Source organism: Acomys russatus, chromosome 12 (genome assembly GCF_903995435.1).
Source record: "Acomys russatus chromosome 12, mAcoRus1.1, whole genome shotgun sequence".
Taxonomy (NCBI): Eukaryota; Metazoa; Chordata; class Mammalia; order Rodentia; family Muridae; genus Acomys; species Acomys russatus.
In genome coordinates this window covers 8,117,281-8,131,590 of record NC_067148.1, presented here as the reverse complement: position 1 = coordinate 8,131,590, position 14,310 = coordinate 8,117,281, and the positions used below count along the sequence as shown (strand labels likewise).

Sequence of the window (14,310 nt, the reverse complement as noted above, 5' to 3'; positions counted from 1 at the left end):
AGCCTGGTCTACAAAGGGAGTTCCAGGATAGCCAAGGCTGCACAGAGAAACTCTGTCTCAATAAACCGAAACAAAAAAACAAAAAGTTTAGGAAATGTTAGTGATCTATGCTACAACATATGTCATCAGAGTTTTCAGAAAAGTTGACCCTAGACTTTCTTTGCTTTGAAAAAATTGATACTTGGAATGCGCATTCTAAAATTCAAAACTTACTGACATTAAACTTGAAAGTTGGGAATTTAGAAGAATTTAGTGATGTCCTTTAAAGAAGACTTCAATTAGACCTGAGTCCCAAACATTCCCTGAAGTGAATTTTATGTTGTACTTATAATCTTTAGGAAGGGAAAACAAGCAAGACTTTATTGAGAGGTGTAGTAATGTTCCCTGCAGCAGCTCTGAGGATGGGCGACTGCATTTTTAGCCTTGATGTATTTTTATCTTGGGTTTAAGAAATCAAGTTCAGCTACTTAAATAATTTACGAATCTAGTGAACCAAACTTATCTGTACCGTAAGCCATAAATTATACATTATAAAATTCTAAAGCTTTTTTTTTAAACCTAAAACAGAGACCATAACCTATGGCTCAATTACATTATATTTACAGGACAATTACAGGATTTCAGGACTATTAACCTAGCAGAATAAATTCTTCTAAATGTTAAAAAATACTGAAAACAGATTCTTTAGCATGAAATATTAGTATGTATTTCCATAATTGAATTCAAAATCTCCCATTGGCCAGCTCAAATGCACAAGCATTTTGGAGTGTTGTTTCTCATATTGACCAACATGGTACCCAGACACAACCTACAGGATGTTCCTTCTCCCCCACTTAGAGTGGCTGTTGCTCCACTCTCCCAGGCTGGTCTGTCCTGGTCCCTCTATCCACACCCTAGTGAGTGTTAACATTAGCAGTTTTTTCAATTGTCTAATGAAATCTCTACTTCCCACCCAAGGTTGCTACATGACTTGACAGAATTTCTCTTATTTGTCTCTCAAGATTCTTTACCTAATGGGATCTTGCTTATTCTTTTTTATTTACCTATGCAGGAGGACCATAAGCTCTCAGAGATTGGATTTTGCATATTATTTATAAACAAAACTCTTACTTGTACACTCAAAGCTCTTAGGATTACCCTAGCTGAAAGCAAGGTTAAACTAATAAGACATGAACTTATGAGGAAGTTGAAAAGTCGTGGCTTTCTGAGTATTCCAAATACTCTTATTGCCCTTTCAAATTTTTATCTTACACTTTTTTCCCTTTATAATGTCTTGAAAATTAATTTCTAATATTTATGTTTACATTTTAATTTAAATATTATTATATAATTTCTCCCTTCCCATTCTTCCATTCTTCTAACCACTCCCATGTGCCCCCTTCTCAAATTGGTAGCCTCTTTTTTATTGTTACAAATACACACACAGACACACATCAGGGCTGGTAGTAGATAGCCAGTCAGGGAGCTCATCCCTGGGAGAGATTAATCCTCTCACCTTAGTCACTGGTTGGATGTAGTTCTTTGTCTTGGGTGGGGCCCTGCGAGATCTTCTTCTTCGGTGTTAGCATGTCTATTGATACTGCCATTGTTCAGGTTTTGGCTTAGGTAGCCCATTCTGAGAGAGGCAGTCACACAGCAGACTTTCTGGTGTTCTGGCTCTTGTAGTCTTTCTGCCCCCTTTTTTCTGACGTCCCCTGAGCCAACGATGGGAGCCAACGATGCTGCAGAACTCTCTGCAGAGGTATCTGTCCTGTGGGGCTAGGCTGTCTACAACCCACTGAGCATGCGCAGCTGTGGCTCTCTGCAGGGGTCTCCGTCTGCTGTGGTGAAACTTCATTGATGACGGGTGAGAGCTGCACTTTAAATGTTCTTGCAAATTAATTTTTTTTTAAAGTTCTCTTTTAATTTCAGCTAGAATTCTTACCTGGTGTCCCTGCTTCCTCAGGAGATTAAACCCTGCATCTCTCAGTAACTTATTATAAGCCAAAAACAGTCATTAGGTCACCCGCCAAAAAGTCCAGGGCTGAAGTTAGCAAAGTGTCATCCGGCATGAGTACTGCTACTGTCTCCCACTGACAGGAGCAAAACCTTCCCAGGGCTCCAGGCTTGGACGAAGAGTGAACTCACACACAGTACAGGACTGGAGAGAGATCTGAGGCCTCTGTTCTCATTTCTGTCAAATATTTTGCTTTCTCAGAGGGAATTGTACATATGATAAAAGCAGGCATTTCTGATTTTGTTTTCCTTCTCACTGGAAGCCCTTTCAGTCAGTGGCTCTTTTTGGTTTTTTTGTATTTGTTGTGTGTGTGTGTGTGTATGTGTGTATGTGTGTATGTGTGTGTGTTTTGGCGGGGGCGGGGTGGGGGCGTTACTTTGTATACCTCAAGCTGGCTTCTTATTCCAGATAAGGAGATTTTCTCAGTAGAGAACATGTATAATCACAGGTAAATATTTAAAAGAATATTAAAATAGTATATTTTAAAAGGATTAAAGTTATTTCTAGTCAGTTATTATTCCTTAAAAAAAAACACTTTGCACAAAAAGTATTGCGTTTAAATATCAATCTCACTTGCCCCTTTTGTCTTAATGAAAAACATTGCCATTTCACGACGTACTGCATTTTAAAACTTATATACATTTTTCAATGATTTATCTGTTTGTTTATTGTGTATGCCGTGGTCTGCCTGCACATTTTAAATACAATTCTCACTGTGTACCCTAGGCTAATGTAGCCCAGCCTGGCTAACCTCAGCTTCCCAACATCTGGGAAGATGTAATAAATTTTAAGTACATTTTCATCTATGGAATTATTCAAACTGTTGTATTTTGGGCACTGAAGTCTCTGACATTAGAGATTATTAAGAGAACTATAGTGTTGTCGGAAGCAACAAGGTGACTAAGGTTTTAGGTAGGGTTTTCCTTTTGACACAGGAGGCTCTTTGCCTTGTTAATTCTGTACTTATTTATTTCCTGGAGGTTTTGCTACATACCCAGAGGAACTGAAAACACAGAAATGACTGAAATATAGTTTGGTCAGTACTGTGCATACTCCAGCATTGCTGTGTTCATGTTGATGTTTTTGTTTTCACAAGCATCTAAGACCTTGCCTTCTAGACGCACACCCTTAGTAATTTCAAAAGGGTTAAAAACTCCAGGCAGTTAAGATGTCCCTTGATGAGGTAAACAGAGCCCCACATCTCACCTCATTTCATCTATTTGCTTCCAGTGAAGTGATGAAAATGAAAAAGAGATACGAAGTGGGCTTGGATAAGCTGGATTCAGCCGCATCTCAGGTGGCCACCATGCAGAGTGTGCTGGAGGCGCTGCACCCTCAGCTAAAAGTTGCCAGCAGAGAGGTGGACGACATGATGGTCATCATCGAGCGGGAGTCCATGGAGGTGGCCAAAACAGAAAAGATTGTGAAAGCCGATGAAACAATAGCGAATGATCAAGCCATGGCCGCCAAAGCCATCAAAGATGAGTGTGATGCTGACTTGGCGGGAGCGCTGCCCATCCTGGAGTCGGCACTGGCTGCCCTTGATACCCTGACCGCACAGGTGAGAGCTGTGCCCAGTGAGTGCCCAATGCTGAGGTTTGCCACTCTGCACCACAGGTTAGTTTCTCTCAAAGTAGCATCCAAATTTAAGGAGCGTTTTTAAGTTGGCAAGACGATTCCCTAGTTTACCTGAAAAAGAAAATTTCACTGTAATACAAAGGCACTTTTAAAAAGAAACAAAGCTGCCAGTTGCCACCACCTCCACCTCCTTCTCCTCTTCCTTCTTCTTTTCCTCCTCTTCCTCTTTTTCTTCATTTAAAAGGTTATTATTTCTATTTTGAAGGATTTATTTTTATTGATTCTTCAGGAATTCCATACATTTGATCATATTCACCCCTCTCACTCAACCCTTCCCAGACTTATCTTCCTTTTCCAACATGGTAGCTCTTTTCGGAGCTTCGTGCCACTCCCCACTGTAAGCCCCCATGGTTTTTCTTTTGTTGTTTTAAATTTTCCTCCCAGTTGACTTGTCAAAAGTCTTGCTGTGGTTCTGCCATTGTCACCCTTTTTACCCAACACAGAAAAGGATTTTCTGTACCTTAAGGTACCTTAAAGCTTAGTTTGAAAGTACGAACTTATTAATATACTCACAGCACAAACATACACCTATTTCTATTCATAATTAAAACATCACTTTTCAAGGACATCACTGTGGTAAAGTCCATGAAGAGCCCCCCTGCTGGCGTCAAGCTCGTCATGGAAGCTATCTGCATCTTGAAAGGAATCAAAGCCGACAAAATCCCCGACCCTACAGGTTCGGGGAAGAAAATTGAGGATTTCTGGGGCCCTGCCAAGAGACTTCTCGGGGACATAAGGTTTTTGCAGTCACTTCACGAGTACGACAAGGACAACATTCCCCCGGCTTATATGAATATCATAAGGAAGAGTTACATCCCCAACCCAGACTTTGTTCCGGAAAAGATTCGCAATGCTTCAACAGCTGCTGAAGGTCTGTGCAAGTGGGTCATAGCCATGGACTCCTACGACAAGTAAGTGCTGAGGTGAAACCTAGTGCATGTGTTGGCTTTGCTCGCCTGCTCCTGTGCACAACTAGAAGCCGACATAAGAGAAAAGATTTCCAGAAAGTGTATCTGAATTGCTGTTTTCCTTCCTACTAGAGTCCAAATCACAGCAATTAAAGAGAATATATAATACAATGATCCTTAAAGTTTGGGGACTTAGGACTACTCTGGACTAAAAAATTTGTAGTCTCCTTAAAGCTTTTATTTACAATGTTAGAAAATTAAACAGGAGAATTTCTAAATGTTTATTAATTCATTTAAAATTTTTTTAAAAATTGGGCATGGTAATAAAAACAGATTATTTTATATCTCACCAATGTAAATTTTATATGAAATAGGGAAGAAGTGTGGCTGAGTGCTGCAGCCTAGCATGTACGAGGACATAGATTTCATTCCCAGCATCAAAGAGCACAAATATTTGGGCTGGAGAGATGCTCAGTCTGCAAAGCACTTGTCTTACATGTGTGAAGACCCATGTCCAACCCATAGACTCATGTAAAAAAGCCAAGCATGGCGGGCCTTGGAATCCCAGTATGAGGCATGCCGTGAGAGGTGGACCCTTGGGACTTGCTGACCATCTGTCTTAGCCTACTCTGCAAGGTCCAGGGTAGCCTGAGACTCTGTCTGTGAAGAATGACACGTGAGCTTTTCCTCTGGCGTCCACATGCAAGCTCACACATGTGTGCCTGTACCCATATACACATATGTCCCTGTGCACACATGTGTGCCTGTACCCATATACACATATGTCCCTATGCACACATGTGTGCCTGTACCCATATACACATATGTCCCTGTGCACACATGTGTGCCTGTACCCATATACACATATGTCCCTATGCACACATGTGTGCCTGTACCCATATACACATATGTCCCTGTGCACACATGTGTGCCTGTACCCATATACACATATGTCCCTGTGCACACATGTGTGCCTGTACCCATATACACATATGTCCCTATGCACACATACTATAGTACATACGCTGAAGGGGGGACAATTAGGAAAAAGAGTGCCTTCTACATACTTTCAAATCTTTCCTATGTGTGTTTCATATGCGTGTGTGCATGTGTGTCTGGAGCATATGTATGTGTTTGCATGGGTGTACATGTGGGTACATGTGCATGTGTGTGCATGTGGAAGCCAGAGGTCAATGATGGATATCTTTTCTCTGTGGCTTTCTACCAGTTTTTTGTTTGTTTATTTTGTTTTTGTTTTTTGTTTTTTGTTTTGTTTTGTTTTGAGGCAGGACCTCTCACTGAAACCCATAGCTCATTTATTTGTTGACACTAGCTGGCCACTGGGCCCTATGGATTTTCCTGTCTCTGTCTCCTTGGCACTGACTTTACAGATGCAAGCTGGTGCATCTCATTTCACATGTGCTCTGGGGCCTCTGAACTCACATCCTCACCTTCTGCAGCAGGCACTCTACTAACTGACCCGTATCCCCATTCCCCTCAGTATGTGATAGAAAGATCACATCTTTCGGTTCAGGCCAAGCTGGCTAAGCTTCAAGACACACTTGAGCCGAACAAACCTTCATCTCTCAACCGAATCTGTTTCATATGTTGCTTTAATGGAAGTACATAGGGAAAATTTGGGGCTGGGAATATAGCTCAGTGGTACAGCATTTGCCTACACGCATAGATATTAGGCACAGTGCCTCACAAATCCCCTAAGGCCAGAGATGACTTCGTTGGTTCTAAGGAAAACATATCGTGGACAAAGTAAGTAAAAGCAGGAACTATTTGATGCCCTTTGAACATATGTTCAGTGTGCATGATTATACATATGTGCCAGTTCACACATGCTTCAGGCCAACCCCTCTACTCCCAGCTTAACCCTTGCTGCTTAAGCTTCATGTGGATCTGTATCCAACATAGGCCTATGTCCCATCCTCTGTGGCAGGGTATTCCCAGGCTCTGTGGCTTGTGGGTTTTTTTTTTTTTTTTTTCCCTTACTATTGTTAATAAACTGGAGTGGCTTGATCCCAAAGCAATAGACATCGTCTTGCCAAGATGATGGGTAGGTATTGCACACTGAGACACAGGGGGAAATGTTGTGAATGTCTTCCCCAGTGCTGGCTTGTCATGTGGAAGGTGTCCCTAGCACACCAAATCCCCATACTGAATTTAAGGCTGGTGAAACTGTAGCTTTCTGGGGACAAGAGCTGCCAATTAGTTGTGACGAGGGCTGCCAGACTTATTTCGTGGTTGTGGCATTCCTTACTTTTCTCTGCAGTGTTTATTTCTCCATGTTTTTAGCGGTCCTGTTGAGTTGTGTTATGTATTGTATAAAAGCAAGTTTTATTCTTCTGATTTAATTGTCATCTCTGAGGCCTACTGACTCCATCTGCTAACCTAGGCCTAGTCCTGGAAGCTTCTAGCCTCTGTACAGTCTAACCTAGGCCTGGAATGTTTTCAGCCTCTGAGACTTACTGCTGAATAAGCTCACCCTTTCTTGTTCTTTCTGAACTCTGCCTAGCTGGTTCAACTCAGCTGTTCTGGCTCAAAACAGCTCTCCAAGCTGACTGACTCAAACTGGCTTCTCTCAGCTTCTGGCTGAATTGCTCTGCTTGGCCTCATACTAACTTTGGCAATCTGACCTCATCTTCTGGCTCCTTATTCTTGGGTTTCAAGCGCCTCTGCTGACCTGCCCTGAACTCACGAACCAACTCCAACTTTGATGCTTCCTTCTACAAGCCAACTTTACCTTCATTGTTTAGGATTAAAGGTGTGTACTAAGGGGGGCGTGTCTGTATTCCAGCCAGAGGGATTAAAAGCGTGTGGTGTGTCTTCATTCCAGTCAGATCACATAGACCTAGGTCTTTGTATGTGACCCCTTGCCACAGCAGCCATGTTGCAGGATTAAAATCAATCAATGATTGATTGATTGTTTTGATTTGTTTCATACAGGTCACACTAAGAGCCCTGGCTGGCTTGGAACTGGCTGTCAACCAGGCTGACCTCTGACTTGCAGTGACCATCTTGCATCCATCTCCAACTCCTGCATCTCTTTCTGGGTTCCCAGTGGCCTCTTCTCTTTCTCTCCTCTGTGGCCTTGACCCATGCCAATCACAAAGCCACACAGAAGCAACTCCTCATCCGCTATCTTACCCCTCAAGTCTTAATGATCGTTTCTTATACTTTGTATCAGATTCGGTTCTTAGATGAACTATTGGATCTACAAATCAGTGTAAATTCTGCATTAAAAAGTGTTTTGAGTCATCGTAAAGAGTATTTGGAAGGTAAGTTTATATGTTCAGAGGAATTTAACTTTCCAGTTTTATCGTTTTGCAGAGTGGCAAAAATTGTAGCTCCCAAAAAGATAAAGCTGGCTGCGGCTGAAGGGGAGCTGAGAATCGCTATGGAAGGTCTTAGGAAGAAACAGGCTGCCCTGCGCGAGGTTCAGGACAAGCTGGCCAAGCTTCAGGACACCCTCGAGCTGAACAAGCAGAAGAAGGCTGACCTGGAGAACCAGGTATGTGCTGACAGCCGCAGATGTGAGATGTGGCATGTTGCAAGGAAGAAAGACATTGCAACCAGCAGAGAATTCACCAACCCTGTCTTCTGCCTGACCATGATTAGGGAGGTATGGATCAAAGGCTAGGCCTGCCCAATGCCTGGTTTTGCATGGCCCTAGAAGTTAGTGTGGATCTGGGATTTAAAACATGATCCTGTGACTTTAAGCAGCCTTTGGCCCTGAGTCCACAAAGCATAAAGCATTCCCTTTTCACCCTTAAAAAAGAAAGCCTTGTTATTTCCACCTTTTTTTTTATCTCATGATGAGGACGTGGATGATAGCAGCATTGAAAGAGCTGTGATAAGAACCTAGTCCTCCAAAGCATCACTGAAAGTACTTTTAAAGCCAAAAACATTGTCATGATTTATATAGTGATCCCATTTGATCAAAGTAACTGCTAAAGTTTGATTCTGTAATGGAAAAATATATCAAAATATAGCAGGCAACGTTTATCAAGAACCGGTCATATATAAGATGGCTTTATTCTTGTGAAAAAAAATAACTGTTTAACCACGTATCTGTGCCGTGTGTGCCTGTGTGTGTACACACATGTATATGCACGTGCATGCATGCCACAGCGCATGCGTGGAAGTTAAACCATTTGTGTAGTTGGTTCTCTCCCACTATGTTATGTGCAGTCTGGGGATCTACCCCAGTGCCATTTGTGCAGCAGGCTCCCTTCGATGCAGAGCCATCTTGTTGGCCCTGCTGTTCTTTTTCCTGTTCTCTGATGAAGTGAAGATGATGTTAATGTTATAGCTATTCAGGGGCTGGAAGAATCCTTCCCCTCCCCCCCACCCCAGCCCTCCCTCCAGGGTCAGCACTATTAACTGTGGCCCTCCTCACTTGCCCGCCACAGCCTTCTGAGGGCACCAATCTTCTTGGGCTGTTTTCAGGGGGCCAAAGCACAGAGGGGTTAAGTCATTTATTCATGACAACCCGGCTTCTAGTTATTGTTTATGACTTGAACCCAGACATTGATCGTGTCTACACTTTTCATGGAAGCACACTAGCTTTTCCTCTGACATCTGCCCTGAAATCTGTATTTGAACACACATGGGGCACTGTGCCAATCTTTTAAGACTTAACCCGTTACTGGGCATGGTTGCATTTTATTGAAATACTATAACTACTAAGTGAATATACAGTCACTCACTGGAAACATTGTTCAACTTTGCTATGTCTTTGAAATTTTCAAGATTTTGTAATAAAAATCTTAGAAACATACAAAATGAACATATGCATTTGTTTATAATAAATGTCTTTTTTTTTTTCTTTTAAGGAGAAAGAAGTGACAGGAGTATTTTCTTTAGGGCTTTGTTTTGTTTTGTTTTGTTTTGTCTTCTTAGACATGGTTTGTCTGTGTAGCCTTAGCTGTCCTGGACTCACTGTAGACCAGGCTGGCCTCGAACTCTCAGAGATCTGCCTGCTTCAGCCTCCCGGGTGCTGGGATTAAAGGTATGCACCACTTTGCCCAAGATTGATCCACTTTGTTTTGAGTGCTGTTGAAAGAAAACTAGATGAGGAAACAACAAGGCAGAGGTCCTTTAAGGTGGGAAAATTGAGTAAGAAAGAAAACATAAAAATTATCACCCAGTAACAAACCTTGTGTTTTTTAAGCCTATCTGTAGGTGAACCAATATTTTATATTTTTTATTCTAAAAGCATTCAGTTAAATAATGGTATTGAGAAATGCATAAGACAAATTTTTACTCCAAAATGTAAATGTCTCTCTTATTGATCTTGGAGTTCTCCACTATAAAATTTCACAGTTTGAATCCCTAAATAAACTTTACTCACCTCCTTATATGAATAAGAACTTTGCCTTTCAGTGTCTGGGCTATATTCAATGTGATCTTTTCTAAGTCCATCCATTTAGCTGCAATTTCATAATTTCATTTTTCTTTACATCTGAGTAGCATCCATTGTGCGTATGTACCACATTTTCACTGTTAGTCTACCTGTTGAAGGACATTTAGGTTGTTTTCTGTTTCCTGACTACTGTGAGCAGAGCAGCATTGAATCTGACTGAGCACACGAGCCTCCCGTGAACCAGTCTCTCCTAGGGATGGCTGCATAAACAAGGCTGGAACAATGGCGTTATCAATGGACATAGACAAAGAACTACACACAGAGAAAGGGAGTACTAGCCTCTCCCAGGGATGAGCCCTCTTATTGGTTGTCCAACATAGAGTGGTCAGCCTTGAAACCATGTACATGCCAACAAGGAAAATGAACTCAGCAAGTTATACATATCTGTGTGTGTGTGTGTGTGTGTGTGTGTGTGTGTGTGTGTGTGTGTGTGCATATCATACATATATAATAACAAAGAAAAGGAGGCCATCAATCTTGCGAGGATATGGGAGGAGCTAGAGAGAAAATGGTGTGTGCCTGTGTGATGCAATTCTACTATTATTAAAAACTATTTTTAAAGTAAAATGAGTACATTGATTTCGCTTTTAAAAGAATAATGAGGCTATCACTTTAAAGTTACCTTACAGTGACTCAGCCTGAGTAGCCTGTGAACATTGATCTTACACAGGTTTGGGTGCTTTTCCCCAAGCCTGCCACCTTGATAAACATTGTCTCGGCCCCTTTTTTATCGCATTGCTTACCTGTGTAAAACAAACTTGGGCTGATTGTCCGATGCAGAAAGCAGGCTCTTACCTATTGATTGACGGTCCCTTTGAATCTTAATTGCAAATGTCTGGGAAAATGACACCATTTAACAACTTGAAAGACTGTGCTTTGTAAATAAGTGTAAATTGCTAAAACTTTTAACCTTTAAAAGCAACCTTAAGCCAACTAAGTTAAACAAGGAGACACATTTATAAAATATTTAAAGTGTGGTCCTGGTGCTGGAGCCTGGGCCCTTGGCATGCTCTTCAATTTACTAACTTGCTTCATCCTGAGTCCAAGCCCCACTCTTGTCAAATTATTTTATTTTATTTTATTTTTAAAGATTTATTTTATTTTATCATTGTGTATATAGTACTCTGCCTGCATGTACATCTGCAGGCCAGAAGAGGGCACCAGATTTCATTATAGATGGTTGTGAGCCACCATGTGGTTGCTGGGAATTGAACTCATGACCTCTGGAAGAGCAGACAGTGCTCTTAACCGCTGAGCCATCTCTCCAGTCCCGTCAGATTATTTTAAATATCCAATCTTCAGGAGAGTGTTTGTTGTTGCTTTAATCGCAGTCTCTTGTGTTGAAGATCATTTCCTTAGAGTTAGCCTGCACTGTTATGTATTAGATACTCTGTAGGAATTCTGCGAACTTTATTGAAGTAATTTGTTGTTGTTTGTTGTTTTGCTTTTTGTTTGTTTTTTGAGACAGGATTTCTCTGTGCAGCCTCAGCTTTGTAGACCAGGCTGGCCTCAAACTCACAGCCTACCTCTGCCTCTTGAGTGCTGGGATCAAAAGTGTGGCACCATGCCTGGCTTGAGGTAACTTGGTTTTTAAAGACAAAAGATGCCATGGACTTTCCACACTTCAGTCAAAGGCCCTATGGGTCTGTTTTTTGTTTGTTTAAGTGCTTTTAAGACTTTCCATTTAGTTTGTATTTGAGAAGAATTATCTCTTGAGTATGGAATTCTGCAGAAGTTTTAGCTTATTTTACTTGTAGATGTTAATAAAAGCTCACCTTTATTTTTGAGGTTGATTTGTGCAGCAAAAAGCTAGAAAGAGCTGAGCAGCTGATCGGGGGCCTGGGAGGCGAGAAAACTAGATGGAGTCACTCTGCCTTGGACCTTGGGCAGCTGTACATCAACCTGACAGGCGACATCCTCATCTCCTCCGGGGTTGTGGCCTACCTGGGGGCCTTTACATCCAACTACAGACAGGTGAGGGATGCCATTGGCTCTCTTCCTTCCTTTCCCCATCACTGCAACATCAACTCAGGTTTGCTTGCTGTTATTGCTGGGGAACTTGGGAGCACTTTTATCTGATTTAATTTAATTTGTTGTAGTCTTAATTTTTGGTTACTGCAATTAAAAGCAAAATACTTTTAAATTATTTGAACTTACATGTTTTAGATAGCCTATAAATTTCCTGATAGCCAAAAGATGCTATACGAAATATTATTTTAAAAGCTAATTTCAAAGGGACAGACTCTAGAGGAGCTTTTTGTTCCTAACTAAGTGTAAAGGAATCAGGTGTGTGGATGTGTGTACTTGCACATAGCAAGCGTGTCAGTGTGCATAGCCATTTGAGGACACATGGCTCATCAACAACTCTGCATGGATCTTAGGAAGTCATTCTGAGACCGTGTCAGTGGTTGAAACCTTAGGGGTTGGAGACAAGACCACCTTCACCAAGGACTTCATGTTTCTCTTAAACGTACTTGCATATTGTATCCACTGAGCCTCACTGGGGATTTTTTTTTATAAGCAGAACTGATTTCTCCCACCTCCATTCCTCCCACCTGCATAGTCAATTTCTTTGACTATTGAACTTTTAAAAACAAACTTAAAATTCTCTCATAGATGGGGCTTCTATTTCTAGCCTTTTCACTTTGGAGGCCTCTGTCTTTACTTCATTAAGGTCACAGAGGCACCATGACCTTCAGATTTTGAGCTCTGCCTGTTCCTGTGTGCAGTCTTCAAAAGAACTCCCAGGGATGTGGCATTCGCATCGTATGTCTCGCTTAGGTAGTTAATATTTAACTCAACTGTCTGCTTAGATGGATTAGTTTGCCTCAGAGTTTTAGACATTGAAACTCATAAAACTTGAGACGTTTCCAGAGCCTCCAAGCTAGTCAGTGAGAGTGGGAACAAGACCATGTCACTTGACTCTATGCTCCTTCCTCAACTTGGAGCAATGGGAAGACTAGCAGGAACTCACCTCACCTCACCTCACCTCACCACACCACACCTCACCTCACCACACCTCACCTCACCACACCACACCACACCTCACCACACCACACCTCACCACACCTCACCACACCACACCACACCTCACCACACCATACCTCACCTCACCACACCTCACCACACCTCACCACACCTCACCACACCACACCACACCACACCTCACCACACCACACCTCACCACACCACACACACCTCACCACACCACACCCACACACACCACAACACCACACACCACACCACACCTCACCACACCACACACCACACCTCACCACACCCACACCACACCACACACCTCACCACACCACACCTCACACACCACACCACACACACCAACCACACCTCACCACCACACCTCACCACACCTCACCACACCTCACCCACCACACCACAACACCACACCTCACCACACCACACCTCACACACCACACCACACACCCACACACCACACCACACCACACCAAACCCCACACCACACCTCACCACACACCACACCACACCACACCTCACCACACCTCACCACACCACACCTCACCACACCACACCACACCACACCACACCTCACCACACCACACCACACCACACCACACCACCACACCACACCACACCACACCACACCTCACCACACCTCACCACACCACACCACACCACACCTCACCACACCTCACCACACCACACCACACCTCACCACACCTCACCACACCACACCACACCACACCACACCACACCTCACCACACCACACCACACCACACCACACCACACCTCACCACACCTCACCACACCTCACCACACCACACCACACCTCACCACACCTCACCACACCACACCACACCACACCACACCACACCTCACCACACCACACCTCACCACACCACACCACACCTCACCACACCTCACCACACCACACCACACCACACCACACAACACCTCACCACACCACACCACACCTCACCACACCTCACCACACCACACCACACCACACCTCACCACACCACACCACACCACACCACACCACACAACACCTCACCACACCACACCACACCACACCACACCTCACCACCCTCACCACACCACACCCCACACCACACCACACCACACCTCACCACACCACACCACACCACACCACACCACACCTCACCACACCTCACCACACCACACCACACCACACCTCACCACACCACACCACACCACACCACACCACACCACACCACACCACACCACACCACACCACACCACACCACACCACACCACACCACACCACACCACACCACACCACACCACACCACACCACACCTCACCACACCACACCTCACCACACCTCACCACACCA

General features: G+C 43.3%; 1 protein-coding gene across 1 annotated transcript in view; it reads left to right on the top strand.

The window, feature by feature from the left end:
- Dnah7 (dynein axonemal heavy chain 7) overlaps positions 1-14,310 on the top strand; it is a 248,100-nt gene that overhangs the window by 137,393 nt on the left and 96,397 nt on the right. The window contains exons 45-48 of the mRNA XM_051154521.1: positions 3,227-3,557; positions 4,199-4,545; positions 7,882-8,062; positions 11,765-11,950. Of these exons, the coding sequence (XP_051010478.1) occupies positions 3,227-3,557; positions 4,199-4,545; positions 7,882-8,062; positions 11,765-11,950 (1,045 nt within the window). The remainder of the gene's footprint in view (positions 1-3,226; positions 3,558-4,198; positions 4,546-7,881; positions 8,063-11,764; positions 11,951-14,310) is intronic.